Source organism: Solanum verrucosum, unplaced genomic scaffold (genome assembly GCF_900185275.1).
Source record: "Solanum verrucosum unplaced genomic scaffold, falcon-dt-bn FXZP01000011.1, whole genome shotgun sequence".
NCBI lineage: Eukaryota > Viridiplantae > Streptophyta > Magnoliopsida > Solanales > Solanaceae > Solanum > Solanum verrucosum.
In genome coordinates this window covers 1,257,482-1,270,953 of record NW_026020058.1, presented here as the reverse complement: position 1 = coordinate 1,270,953, position 13,472 = coordinate 1,257,482, and the positions used below count along the sequence as shown (strand labels likewise).

Genomic DNA, 13,472 nt, shown 5'->3' with positions numbered 1-13,472 from the left:
AATCGAAAGATGCCCTGCCCTTTGTCCTCATCAAATCCACTCTCTCGAGCTGGATACAAAGGATAGATCTCAGATTTCACTCTTTAAGCTGAAATCTGGGTAACCCACTACTAAGGATGCTAAGATTGCTACTTTGGTTCTCTGCTTCTCTCTCGAGCAAGCTCACAACGAGGAATTAATTACACTAAATATGCAAAACAACTTCAAAACGCAGTAACAATTCAGACCCACTTCAAATTAACCTCCCTATTTGCATTTCAACAATACCCACTTAGAAAAACTTCAATAATTGGCTTCATAGTCAAAACCCCAAGAGAAGGGTTTTAGCCACTCATATCAAAAGTAGAAAAATTAACAACCATTCTTCTTCCCATAAGTGAATACAGAAATGAGAATTTTTATGAAGAAATCAGCTAAAAATCTTCTTGATTACAAACTCTCTAAGAATATTAAGATAAAAATCCCTCTCTAGAGCCTTTGGTGGTATCCTCGTTCTAATTGGTTTGTTCCCACGTGAATGAATATCCACTCTCCTTTCCAAAAATCAATTTAAATAAGTCTAATGTGTGACTATTACAGACCATTGGGAGAGGTTAGTCGGATGTCGCCTATAGGTCGGTGACGCACCGATTGTTCTTTATCTCGCCTTGATTTTTCACTCTATCTTGGTTCAGCTACTGTAACTTTAGTTGATCCAGATTGGGATCACCAAACACTTCCACGAATCGCCTTTTGTATATTATTTCTCTCATCAGCGTGTGTTCAGATCTTCTTCAGCAATCTTTGGTGACTTGATTGTCCTTCGACGAATAGATCGACGACACGCCAACAGGATCTGCTCCTCATCGAAATTAACCTGAATTTAGCTCCGGCATTCTGTAACTTTGGGCGGTATCATGGATGTTCGGCGAACCGCTGAATGCTCTATTCTATCGCCAACATGATCATCTCTTCCAAGGCTTGGCATAATAGAACATTTAGGCGAGACCATGGCCATTCGGCGACTCACCCAATGGTTTGGGCGATCTTCAGGCCTTCTCTTCTTCGTTCTTTCAGCTGCCTTGTTCCTTTTTGCTCCAAACTGTCCATGCTTTGTCCCTAAGTTCAAATGTCAGAAATTCAAGTATTTACATCAGTTATTGAGACAAAATGAACATTTAAGGACACTGATTCTATTAAAATCAAGCCCTAAATGAGTCCAAATTATGGACTCATCAATTCCGTTGTTTACCAGTCTTTTGAGGCTGTATCAGTTGATCGCTTTAAAGAAGGAGACCTCATCATCCAACCATGTCTCTCTTCTTTCTCTTCAATGGTAGCAATGACGATGCTCAAATATGGTTATCAGCCTAGTAAAGTTTTGGGACTATGTTCTCAAGGAATTGTGGATCCCATTACTCTTTTAGGAAACCAAGGCACCACTAGCCTCGGATACAAACAAAGCAAGAGAAATGGAGATAAGGCTAAGAACCACAAAAGCACTGATTGGGCACTGCCACAACCGATTCCCCATATTTCTCATTCCTTTATCAAGCCTCAGGGTCCAGAAATGGAAGCTTCATTTACTCATGAAGACATTGAAGAAGTTATTCAAGATCTCAGTCAGTTGTTTTGTGAAGTAAACATGGTCCAAGTTGGTGAAGGTACAAGTCATGCCGATGTGCAGCTCGTGGGATCAGGTGTTGAGCTAACAATTGGGAAGCCACTCATTTCCCCATAAGGAAGGAGTCTTGGTAGTTTGTTTTGCTACTCTTTTGTATTTTGTTTTTGTCAGGGTTGTGATCTGAAAATTTGAAAGTGTTTTGTATTAATGTCAACCCTTCTATCCTTTTTTAATTTCAATGAAATAAAATTCCAGTTTCGTAGTAAAATTTTGTCTGTTCCCCTCCCCTAATTCTTATTCTCCATTTTTCAGTTTTGTAAATGTCAGCTTTGATAACATGATATGCATGCATAATTCACTCCCAAATCTCAAAAAGTTGTTTATTCTTGAATCACCAAGTCAAGAGGTTGAATATGATGAAGAAGAGGCTTTCAGGGAAATTAATAGGGAATTGGAATAGTTTGAGCACAAACCTAAGCCTAATCTTAGGGAAACCAAGGCAATCAATTTGGGAAGTAATGAGGAATTCAAAGAAATAAAAATAACTTTTCATGTCAAGAAGGAAATTAGGGATGCCATAATACAACTTTTTTTTTAATACAAAGATGTGTTTGCTTGGTCCTATGATGACATTCCAGGTTTGAGTGTTGATTTAGTGGTCCATAAGTTGCCTACTCATCCTGATTTTCCACTCGTCCAATAGAAAAGAAGAAAATTCAAACCGGACGTGAGGGAAAAAATCAAGGAAGAAATCATGAAACAACTAAATGCAAATGTCATCCAAACCATTCGTTGCACTACTTGGTTGGCAAATGTTGTTCCTGTGCCTAAAAAGGATGGAAAGACAAGAGTATGTGTTGACTATCGGGATTTGAACAAAGCTAGTCCAAAAGACAAATTTCCCTTGCCCAATATCCACATTCTAGTTGATAATTGTGCCAAACACGAAATTCAATCTTTTGTGGATTGTTATGCGGGGTATCATCAAATCTTGATGGATGAAGAGGACGCTGAGAAAACTGATTTCACCACTCCATGGGGGACTTATTGCTACAGGGTCATGCCATTTGGTCTTTAAAATGCTGGGGCAACTTACATGAGGGCTATGACCACCATGTTTCATGATATGATGCATAAATAAATTGAAGTATATGTCGATGGCGTAATCATCAAGACTAAAACACAAGTTGACCATGCGTAAGATCTGAGAAAATTCTTTAAAAGAGTGCGGAGATATGATCTCAAGCTTAATCCAGCAAAATGTTCATTTAGAGTTCCATCTGGAAAACTTCTGGGTTTTATTGTTTGTAGAAGGGAAATCGAATTGGAACCTTCCAAAATAAAAGTCATTCGATATTTGTCACCCCCAAAAAATAAGACCGAAGTCATGAGTCTACTTGTGAGGTTGAACTACATCAGCAGGTTTATTGCTCAACTCACAACCACTTGTGAGCCCATTTTCAAACTTTTGAAAAAAGATGTTGCTGTCAGATGGACTGAGGATTGTCAACAAGCTTTTGAAAAAAATCAAGGAGTATTTGTCCTACCCTCCCATATTGGTCCCGTCTGAACCCGATAGGCCTCTCTTTCTATATATTTCAGTGATAGATAATTCCTTTAGGTGTGTTATCGGTCAACATGATTCTAGAGGCAGGAAAGAGCAAGCTATCTACTACTTGAGCAACAAATTCACTATTTATGAGGTCAAGTACACCTTCTTAGAAAGGACATGTTGCACCCTAACTTGGGTAGCTCAAAAGTTAAGGCATTACCTTTTGTCCTACACAACTTACCTCATATATAAGATGGATCCTTTGAAGTACATCTTTCAGAAGCCAATGCCAATTGGCAGACTCGCAAAATGGCAAATCTTGCTCACTGAATTTGACATTATATATGTCACTTGAACTGCAATGAAAGATCAAGATTTGGCAGACCACTTGGCATAGAATCCAATCGATGGTGACTACGAACCATTGGATACTTATTTTCCAAATGAAGAGATTAACTCAATTGAAGAAGTGGATCCAAATGAAAATCAGGACTGGCAATTATACTTTGATGGAGCAATCAACAAAAATGGCACAGGGATTGGGGCAATTCTCATATCGCCCACAGGGAAGCATTACCCTACAACGGCTCAACTTCGTTTCTTCTATACAAATAACACAACAGAGTATGAAGCTTGCATCATGGGTCTAAATATGGAAATAGATTTGGGTGTGCAAGAATTGATTGTGTTAGGAAATTCTCATTTGCTTATTTGGCAAGCTCCAGGCGGATGGAAAACTCGAGACCTCAAGCTTCTTCCATACAAACAATGTGTGGAAGATCTTAGCAAAAGGTTTAGGTCCATCGAGTTTAGATACATCCCCAGATTTCATAATGAATTGACATATGCCTTGGCTACTTTAGCCTCAATGTTTCCATATCCTGGAAACACTTGCATTACTCCCTTGGAGATTCAACTTCGGGACCAACGTGGCTATTGTAACACTATGGAAGCAGAATCAGATGGTGAGTCGTGGTACCTAGACATCAAGAATTTCTTGCAAATAGGAAAATGTCCCGAACATGCCAATGGAAGCCAAAAAAGAACTATGAGACGTCTAGCAAGTGGTTTCTTTTTAAACGTGGAAGTTTTATATAAACAAACCCCGGATCTAAACTTATGAGATGTGTGGATTTTGAAGAAGCCGAGAAGATCATGAATGAAGTACATGTTGGGGTATGTGGACCACATATGAATAGATATGTCCTAGCGAAAAAAAATACTCCGAGCAGGATATTACTGGCTTACCATGGAACGGGATTGCTTTCGCTTTGTGAAAAAATGTCATCAGTGTGAAATTCATGGTGATCTCATTCATTCATCTCCTTCAGAGTTGCACCCTATGGCCGCTCCTTGGCCCTTTGTTGCATGGGGAATGGATGTCATCGGACCAATTGAGCCAAAAGTTTCTAATGGACATCGATTCATTTTTGTCGCAATCGATTACTTTACCAAATGGGTGGAGGCGATCACTTTCAAAGCAGTCACTAAGAAAGCGATCGTGGATTTTGTCCATTCGAACATCATTTGTCGATTTGGTATCCCAAGAGCTATCATAACAGATAATGATGCAAACCTTAATAGCAATTTGATGAAAGAAGTATGTGAGCAGTTCAAAATTGTGCATCACAATTCTACTCCATACCGACCAAAAGCCAACGGAGTTGTGGAGGCTGCCAACAAGATTATCAAAAAGATTCTCAGGAGGATGGTTCAAGGCACCAGACAATGGCATGAGAAGCTACCTTTTGCACTTTTGGGATACCGCACAGTAGTGCGTACCTCGATTGGCACAACTACTTATTTGATGGTGTATGGCACTGAGGCTGTGATACCAGCGGACATCGAAATTCCATCTCTTCGAATTATTGTCGAGGCTGAAATTGAAGATACTGAATGGGTCAAAACCCGACTAGAGCAGCTCACATTGATAGATGAGAAACGATTGACAGCCGTTTGGTTTGGTTAGTTGTATCAGCAAAGGATGGCTCATGCATACAACAAAAAGGTGCACCCAAGACACATTGAAGTAGGTCAACTGGTCTTAAAGTGCATTATCCTTCACCAAGAAAGAGCCAAGGGAAAGTTTGCCCCAAATTGGCAAGGTCCATATCTTATTAAGGAAGTGTGACCATTTCACATCATGAGAATGACTAACTGGAAGAAATATGTAAAGGTGACCATTTCTCAAAACCTCTGTATGAAGGATACATAGATCAGTTTTAAATTGATAATGATTCAGATTTTGAGAACTAGACAAGTCAAACGGATCAGGGGTCAAGTCTAAAGTGCATGTCATGGTTCACTCAAAGTCGACATATGTCTCCAGATAAGTTCTCTTTCTCATTTTTCTTCAAAAAGGAATGCCCTTCCTTAAGTTTATAGTGTTTCTTGATCAAATCTTTCACACTCTTAAGTCTGATATTTTTCTTAGTCTTTTCGGTATAATCTCTTGATAAAATAAGGTAAAAGATTGCAAAGCTTACTGCGGTTTCCCAAAAAGTAAAGCTGAGTATCCGAGTTGACATGCCATCGAGCAAGGACTAAAAACACCTCAGATCTTCACCGAAAACTCGTAAAGGAACACGATATAGTCTTTTTAAGTCATGAAAAATATTCAACATGAGAATTTATTCTTTGGGACATCAGTCGCACCATGATATTTGGTAGTACCAAAGATCAAGGCCCTTGAATTGACAAAGAGGAAGCTTCAAAGGTTGTTCAACCAAGGATTTAGAGTAGAGTCGGAGAAATTGGTCAGGAATATGGTTTAGTCATCGGAGCATCAAGGCTACAAATCAACCACCACTTTAAACTGACAATTTTCTTTTTCTTTTGCTCAACACAGGAACAAAAGAAAATGTGGGATTACAAGTCAAAAATGAAACATCACAAAAGGGAAGTTCTCCAAAGTCTTCACATGTTTGTTGTTTCATCTCATGGTATTCGCATTCTTGCCTCTCAATTCGAGAGCTTCGGGCAATACGCACCAATCTGAATTCCATGCAATACGCACACGTCCTTTATTCATGTGCAATACGCACCAATCTGAATTCCGTGCAATACGCACCAATCTGAATTCAATGCAAATACACACTCGTCCTTTATTCACGTGCAAAACGTACCGGCCTTTCTTTCATGAGCAAGACGTACCAATCCAAATCCCATACAATACGCATTGATATTGCATTCATGTGCAATACACACTAGTCTTCTTTCATGTGCAATGCGCACCAATCCTTTTTCACAAGCAAGACGTATCAATCCTCTATTCATGGGTAATACACACCATATGCATATCCTGGGCAATACACACCAGCATTCATGGGCAATACGCACCATATGCATATCTTGGGCAATACGCACCAGCATTCATGGGTTATACACACCATATTCACATTTTTGGGTGATACACCCAATCTTAGGTCAACCCACAAAGACAATACATCTTATTTGAAACTCTCAGCGCAATACGTCTCATTTCTCCTTTTCTTTCTAGGGTTATACATCCTAGTTCAAGAATCTCATTTTTTTTCTTCCTTAAAAGAAACACATCCTTTTTGGGTTCTTCATTTTGCGATCTTGAATTTTGAGTTTCAACCGCCAACTCAAGTTAAAACATGCACCTGAGAATGATTCACAAGCCGCCAAGAGAGCATGAAGATCAATCTCAGAGATAACGCACTGAGCAATTCGTAGATCAAGACAAGACCCTAAGAAAAAACATCAAGTAGGGATCTTGTAACTCTTATAATATAGAGAGACATAGTTCTCTAGCTCTTTTCTTTGTAACTATAGACAGTAGATGATGGAAAGCAATATGAAGCAATATTTTGACCACAATTTCTGATAGTTTCGGCTATCAAAGTTTCTCGAACTACACTGACCTGATTTCCTTTTAACCAAGGATATGTAGGCAACCTCTGAAGCAAGGTTCTGTCATCTTTTTCAAAATGGCTTCATCGGAGTTTGAAACAATAAAAAATTAGCCACTTCATTCACTTTTTTTTCTTGAAAACTCTTCATGTTTCCAAGCAAAGAGGGGCATGCTGTGAACACCTAATTTTTGACGTGTTTATTTTACTCCTATAATATATAGTAATGTATTCTCTTATATTTTATTGGTATTTTGAGTTGTTCGTCTTTGTTTGTATTTTTTTTAATTGGTCCAAATGACCCAATTTTGATTGAATTGGATTGATTTAGATCAAATTCTGACAGCCCAATCAATTTTGACCCGGTCCAATAGAAATGGTCAAGATTGAATCTCAACCATTCATGATATTTTTTATCCAAAGGCTCCTATGGGATCCTACCAAAAATTACAAAATTCCAAAAATCAAATTTTTTTATTAGATTTTATTTTCTTTTCCCCTTTGCTTCTACTTGCCACCGGCCGGCCGACCACCACAGCTGCCGGCCACCACCCTTTTTGCCTGAAAAATCTCCAAAAAATTTTACCATTTCTTCCTTTGACCCTTTTCTACACAAATCCGCAAACCATTCATCCTTATCCAGAGCCAAACTCCGTAGATCTAAGAAAAATCAAATATGAATCTTCACTTTTTTCTTTAGATTTACGAAGTTCCGTTCATCCCCATCCTATACCCTTTACATAGATGTGTAGAGCTCTTCAAGGTCTATCCTTTGTTATAAATTTTATGTCCAAAATCCGTCAAAAAAAATCGGCGACCTTCATTCACCCGAAAATCTATGTCAATCTTTCCCCCCTCTCATCCTCTATCCAAATCCGTCATTATCACATTTTTTTTAAAAAAAACACTATAAGTCGTTTTGGTGCCGGATTTGTATTTTTTTGTTAGTGTTCTTTAAGTTTTATCGTGTTGAAGTTTTGCTTGAATTTTATTTTATTTGAATTTTTGTTTTATTTTTTATTTTTTATTTTTATTTTCTGCCTTATTTGTTGTGTTTGATCTTCAAAATAGTTTAGATGTTTGGATTTTGTGTTAGTGATCTGATTTTATTTTGATTTTTGGGTCTTGATCAAATGGGTCTAAAATTTGGACCTGTTTTAAATTTTCAGATAACCCATTTAGCTATTATTCAATTAGGAGCAACTTTCACATATAGCAAACATAAAAATCATATTTGTATGTTATAGCTATAGTTTGCATAATTGCGCTCCATAGCAAATTTTATGTTTGCTATTGAGCTTTTGATTTGTATAATTCGCTACAAACATCCAATTTTATACAAATTGTTTAGTTTTTTATAAATTTATTTATACATTGTAATTTGTATAATAAGATATGTATTTATATAATTATAAGTGTATAGGACGAAATATATATATTTGTATTTGTATATACACTTTTCTCTCGCTTTATACAAACACAAACGCATTTTATACCGAAAATGACTAATTGTATATGGCAAAAAACAGGGATGTTTGCTGCTAATTACAATTAAAATAAACTATGGCTATATCATTTAATTTGAATTAATAGTTTGTTATTTCATTCAATTTTCCCTTCAATTAATGAATAAAAGAAATGGTCATCTAAAAGGGTATTTTGGGTCTATTTTAAATTTTCAGATGACCAATTTAGCTATTATTCAATTAATGAATAAAAGAAATGGGTCATCTAAAAGGCTTTTTAATTAATTATTATCTTGGAAAAATAAAAAGAAAAAAAAAAGAGAAAATTATATTGGCCATCTTGGGTGGCACCTTGGAAGATAAAGAGTCTAATGCATGCATTGAGTCTTAAGTTTTCAAAAAAAATGAGTGTTAATATTCACTGCCTATTTAAACACATTATTTTTTCATTTCAAAGGGGACAAAAATGAACAAGAACAAAAAATTAGAAGAGTAAAAATCATAAGAATAGAGAAAAAAAAAGTCCTCTTCTAAAAGAAAAAAAAGTATTTCATCGCTGGTGGTCTTTAGGAGTTCAATTAAGTTTTGCTTCCATCATTGTTTTTTCATCATCTCTTTAGGTATATCTATTTCCCTACATTTGCAATGTAACTTCAAAAAAATAATGAAACATGTTTATATTTTTTATTAAATTATTATGCTTAGTTTATTTGAATTAGTTAAATATGTTATGATACTTAATATGATTATGCTTCGTTACTATCCGTATATTTGTGTTTTATTATTAAACTAGGTGTTAATTCTATCTTTATCATTAAAGTTGATACATAACTTTATTGAAATTAGTTAAATTATGTTTTGTTGTTATTATATATTTGTGTTCTATTATTAAACTAGGTGTTAATCTATTTTTATCATTATGAAGTTGATACATAACTCATGCTTTGCCAAAGAAAAAAAATAACAATCTCAACGTCTTTTTTTTTTAGTTTCTGGTCATTTTAAGAAAAAGAAAAAAATTAGGTTGTTTTTTGCAAAAACAGAACACAAAACTGGTCATTTTTTGCAAAAAAATATAAATCTGGTCATTTTTACAAAATATGTAAATCTGGTCATTTTTGCAAAAGATGTAAATCTCATCATTTCATAAATTATGTTTTTATAATACATATATGAAAAATGGTTATTGAAACAAAATACAAAACCGGCTACTTTTGGTTAGTAATTTAACTATTAGATAAAATTGACTATATTCTGCAATTTTCTTTCAAAAGAGAGCATATGACCATTTTGTTTAAAACTGAAAACTTTACCAAAGTGGTCATTGCTGAAATCATATCAATATATAAAAATAAAAAAAAAAGAATTTAGTATATCACTACTTATTTTAAAAGGGGCATAGTCATTGTTCTATTTTTTTTTTAAAATATACTTTTTTTCTTTTGTTGTGATTGTCAAGTAGTGATACTTAATATATATATATATATGTATATATATATTTTAAAAGTCGTTAATTAGCAATTTGCAAAAAAAAATAATCATTTTCATGTCTATATGTTGCAACAAGTTCATTTATTCATTAAACTTTGTGTATCATTATTGAATAAAATTTGATTCATTAATTTTTAATTTTTTTTTTAAAAAATAAATTTATTAAATATTACCATGTGTTCGGTTACGATTCTTGGTGTATTTTTCCTAAAAGGGTCTTCTGTGCGGTTACGCTCCTAGGCCAATCATTTTATTTTTAAAACAAAGATTAGCATCAAACACGATTTTTTTATCCAAAAAATTATTTTTAGCCAAACATAAGTTAATAAAGTGACCGTGCTAGAACCACGAGACTCGGGGTGCCTCACACCTTCCCTCCGGTCAATAGAATTCCTTACTCAATCTTAGTTTCATAGACTAAAAAGAGAAGAAGAATATTTTCCTTTTAAATTTGGAATTACCAGGTGACTCGGAACACCTAAAAAACTCAATTCCAAGTGGCAATTCAAAAAATAAAAATAAACTATTTTTCCTTTACTTTATTTTTTTTATAAAAAAAATAATATCCGTCACATCTTTAACAATTGTAAAAAATGAAGTGGTGTGACAAATATGAAAGTGATGATATGATTATTAAAGAAAATGACGAACAACCGACTCAGGATAACAAAGTCATGTGTTTCATCTACTTCACTATGTATGGAATGGTTGGACTAACTCCGAACTACCACATTGCTCCAGTGTCATATACAATACTTGTTATTATTGCAACAAAGATTCATGATCCAACTTGTTGCAGAAGTCATGAATCTTGTTATTCTATCTTGCTCTGTAATATAAAAATTATAATTAGTTTTGATAGTTTTTAGAATTTATGAGTATAAATCACAATTTTAAAAAAGTAAAATATATTTTCCAAATATTATGGTCAAAACACATGGTGATTAATAAAACAAATTGATGATCTAAAAAGGGGTATTTGTGATTAATTGGGGGTGTGGGGGCAGTAGGGTTATAATGGGCAATAGAAAAAAAGTGTGTCAAGTCTCCCATGTGCATCTCCGGATTCAGGATAGTAATCAAATAAACTGTCTTCCTCTATACACTTTGCTTTTTCACTTGTTCAAGCCATCCATTGCCTCTCTCTCTTTCTGTCTAGGGTTTCTTTCAAAGTTTTCTCTTCCCCAGATACCTTTTCAGCAATTCAAAACAACTCAATCTTGCTTTATATGTTTAGATTTCAGTCACAATGAGATTTTTTTGGACTCAATCGCCTTGATATACTTGCTTATTTATTGTTCTCTTCTGTTTGATTTGAAGAAAAGATTTGGATATTCTTGTTTGTACTATGACTTCTACAGTTCCAGCAAAGTCTAGTAACCCACTTCACAACTTTGATTTACCATACTTGAAATGGAAGAAGAATCAGCACTCAAACAATCACCAGCGCGGCCGATCAAATAAGCTTTCTTCAGATTCATCTTCCCCGTCGCGCCATCATTCGCCGCAGCGTCAATCACAATCTCACTCTCCAATGCGTGAATCCATGGCGGCGCGTCAGTCTCCCATGCGAGAGCCTATTCCGGGGTTTCGTCAGTCTCCCATGCGCGAATCATCCTCTCCGATGCGTGATTTGGTTGTGGCGAATCACCGGTCTCCGATGCGTGATTCTGTTGTGGCGTCTCGCCGGTCTCCGATGAGTGATTCTGTTGTGGCATCTCGCCGGTCTCCGATGCATGATTCTGTTGCGGCGGCATCCCGACGGTCTCCGAAGTCTGAATTTGTTGCTGCGGCTCGCCAGTCTCCGACGTCTGAATCCATTACGGCGTTTCGCCAGTTTTCCATGCGTGATTCCGTGCCTCCACGTCAGTCTCCGATGAGGGAGTCTGTGCTGCCGCGTCAGTCTCCAATGCACTGTGAATCTATTCCTGAATCGGACAAGGACAGAAGTGTTGTTGAGTATCGTAGGCATTCACGAATTTCAGCACCTGAAAGTACGAAGAAAGGGATCTGTGAGAAATCAGATAAGAAGCATAAAGTAGTAGAGGTGGATGCGGCTGGGAATAAAGAAGGTAGATCGAAAATCTTGCTCAAAATCCCTCGGAAAAACAAGGCCGAGGAAGTCCATGAAGAGCAAAAGGGTGATGAATCTCAAGAGGTTACTGCAGACGAGGAAGCTGCTGAAGATACAGCACCAAAGACGTGGAATCTGAGACCCAGAAAGGCTGTACAAAAATCATTGAATGTGAATGGAGGTCCATTTCGAGCCAGTGGATCGGTGCTACAGGAGAACAAATCTCAATCGCCTCACATGAATGTGAACAAGCCAGAAAATAATGAATCCAACCCTCCGAAAAAGGAAAAAAGGCCTAGGTTTTCGATAGCCCTCTCCAGAGAAGAGATTGATGAAGATATATATGCTATGACTGGATCAAAGGCTACAAGAAAACCTAAGAAGAGAGTAAAGACTGTTCAGAAACAACTTGATGTGAGAATTTATCATCACTTTCTCTGCCGTCTATTTTGCCTTGTGGTTATGGAATGACCTGAATTTGTTTTCTTACTTCTTCTTTGCAGACGCTCTTCCCTGGTTTATGGCTAGCTTCAATAACTCCCGATTTGTATAAAGTTTGTGAAAATGTTCCAAAGGTATAGTTCACTGTTCAATAAAATTACATCTCTTGTATTCTCACTATGTTTGTAACAACCTGATTTTCCTTGCAGGGTTAAAAGCAATCCTTCAAAGGTGGTGGTTGTCCTTCGAATGTCCTTTGCTTTTTGTGGAAGTTTGAAGGTGATGGCTTCCAAATTTTATGATTGCATTTGGAGGTATAATCAGTTCTTATCTGTAAAAGAAACATGAAAAGGAAGAATAAACCTTTTTTTCCCAGCACTAGTTTTTCATTAGGTTTCAGAAATAGCTGCTGAAGTTTAGTTTTTAATTTTTTTATGATAAAGAAAGCTGAAGTTTAGTTCTTTGATTTCATATCCATAGTTGCAGATGTAAATATGGCTTTCTAACAAATTATTGGAAATTCTCTTTTCATATCCCTATGCTGTTTATACTTCAATTGTCCACTTCTTGTTTGCCTTTATTCTAAAAGACAGAATGAATATATATTGTTGTGGAAGGCCATTTGTCTGGATGCAAGGATAGTGTCCTTTATTCCTTTTCCCTTTCAGGATGAAAATTATGCAAATATTCTTACGGGTGGCTGATACATGATCTTAATTCGATCAAAATAGTTTGTCAAAGAATAGCTTGATTTGGTATTCTGAATGAATTTTTGTTGTGGGTTTTGGATTTTTTTAAGGTTCAGGAATGATACTTTCAACCTTAAAAGTTGTTATCCAACACAAATTCTCTTCTCCCAAAAACATTATTTGAGAGGTAGGAGGCTGGCAATTAGGTATAAGCTGATATATGCGAAGGAGCGGCCATTTTGACATGACTACTCCTTCAATTATGCATCATCCATCATCCA

General features: G+C 36.0%; 1 protein-coding gene across 1 annotated transcript; it reads left to right on the top strand.

Moving 5' to 3' along the window:
- The first annotated feature begins 11,236 nt into the window (after positions 1–11,236).
- On the top strand, positions 11,237–13,055 carry LOC125823226 (uncharacterized). The gene is made up of 3 exons (XM_049502627.1): positions 11,237–12,475; positions 12,565–12,636; positions 12,712–13,055. Exons 1-3 carry the CDS (start codon positions 11,336–11,338, stop codon positions 12,715–12,717), a joined length of 1,218 nt encoding a protein of 405 aa, XP_049358584.1. The 5' UTR covers positions 11,237–11,335; the 3' UTR covers positions 12,718–13,055.
- Positions 13,056–13,472: the final 417 nt, after the last annotated feature.

Bases quoted from the DNA above. Each gene is read 5' to 3' on its own strand.
- LOC125823226 (XM_049502627.1), top strand. From the start codon at position 11,336: ATGACTTCTACAGTTCCAGCAAAGTCTAGTAACCCACTTCACAACTTT. The intron at 12,476-12,564 runs GTGAGAATTTAT...TCTTCTTTGCAG, and splicing joins CTGTTCAGAAACAACTTGAT to ACGCTCTTCCCTGGTTTATG.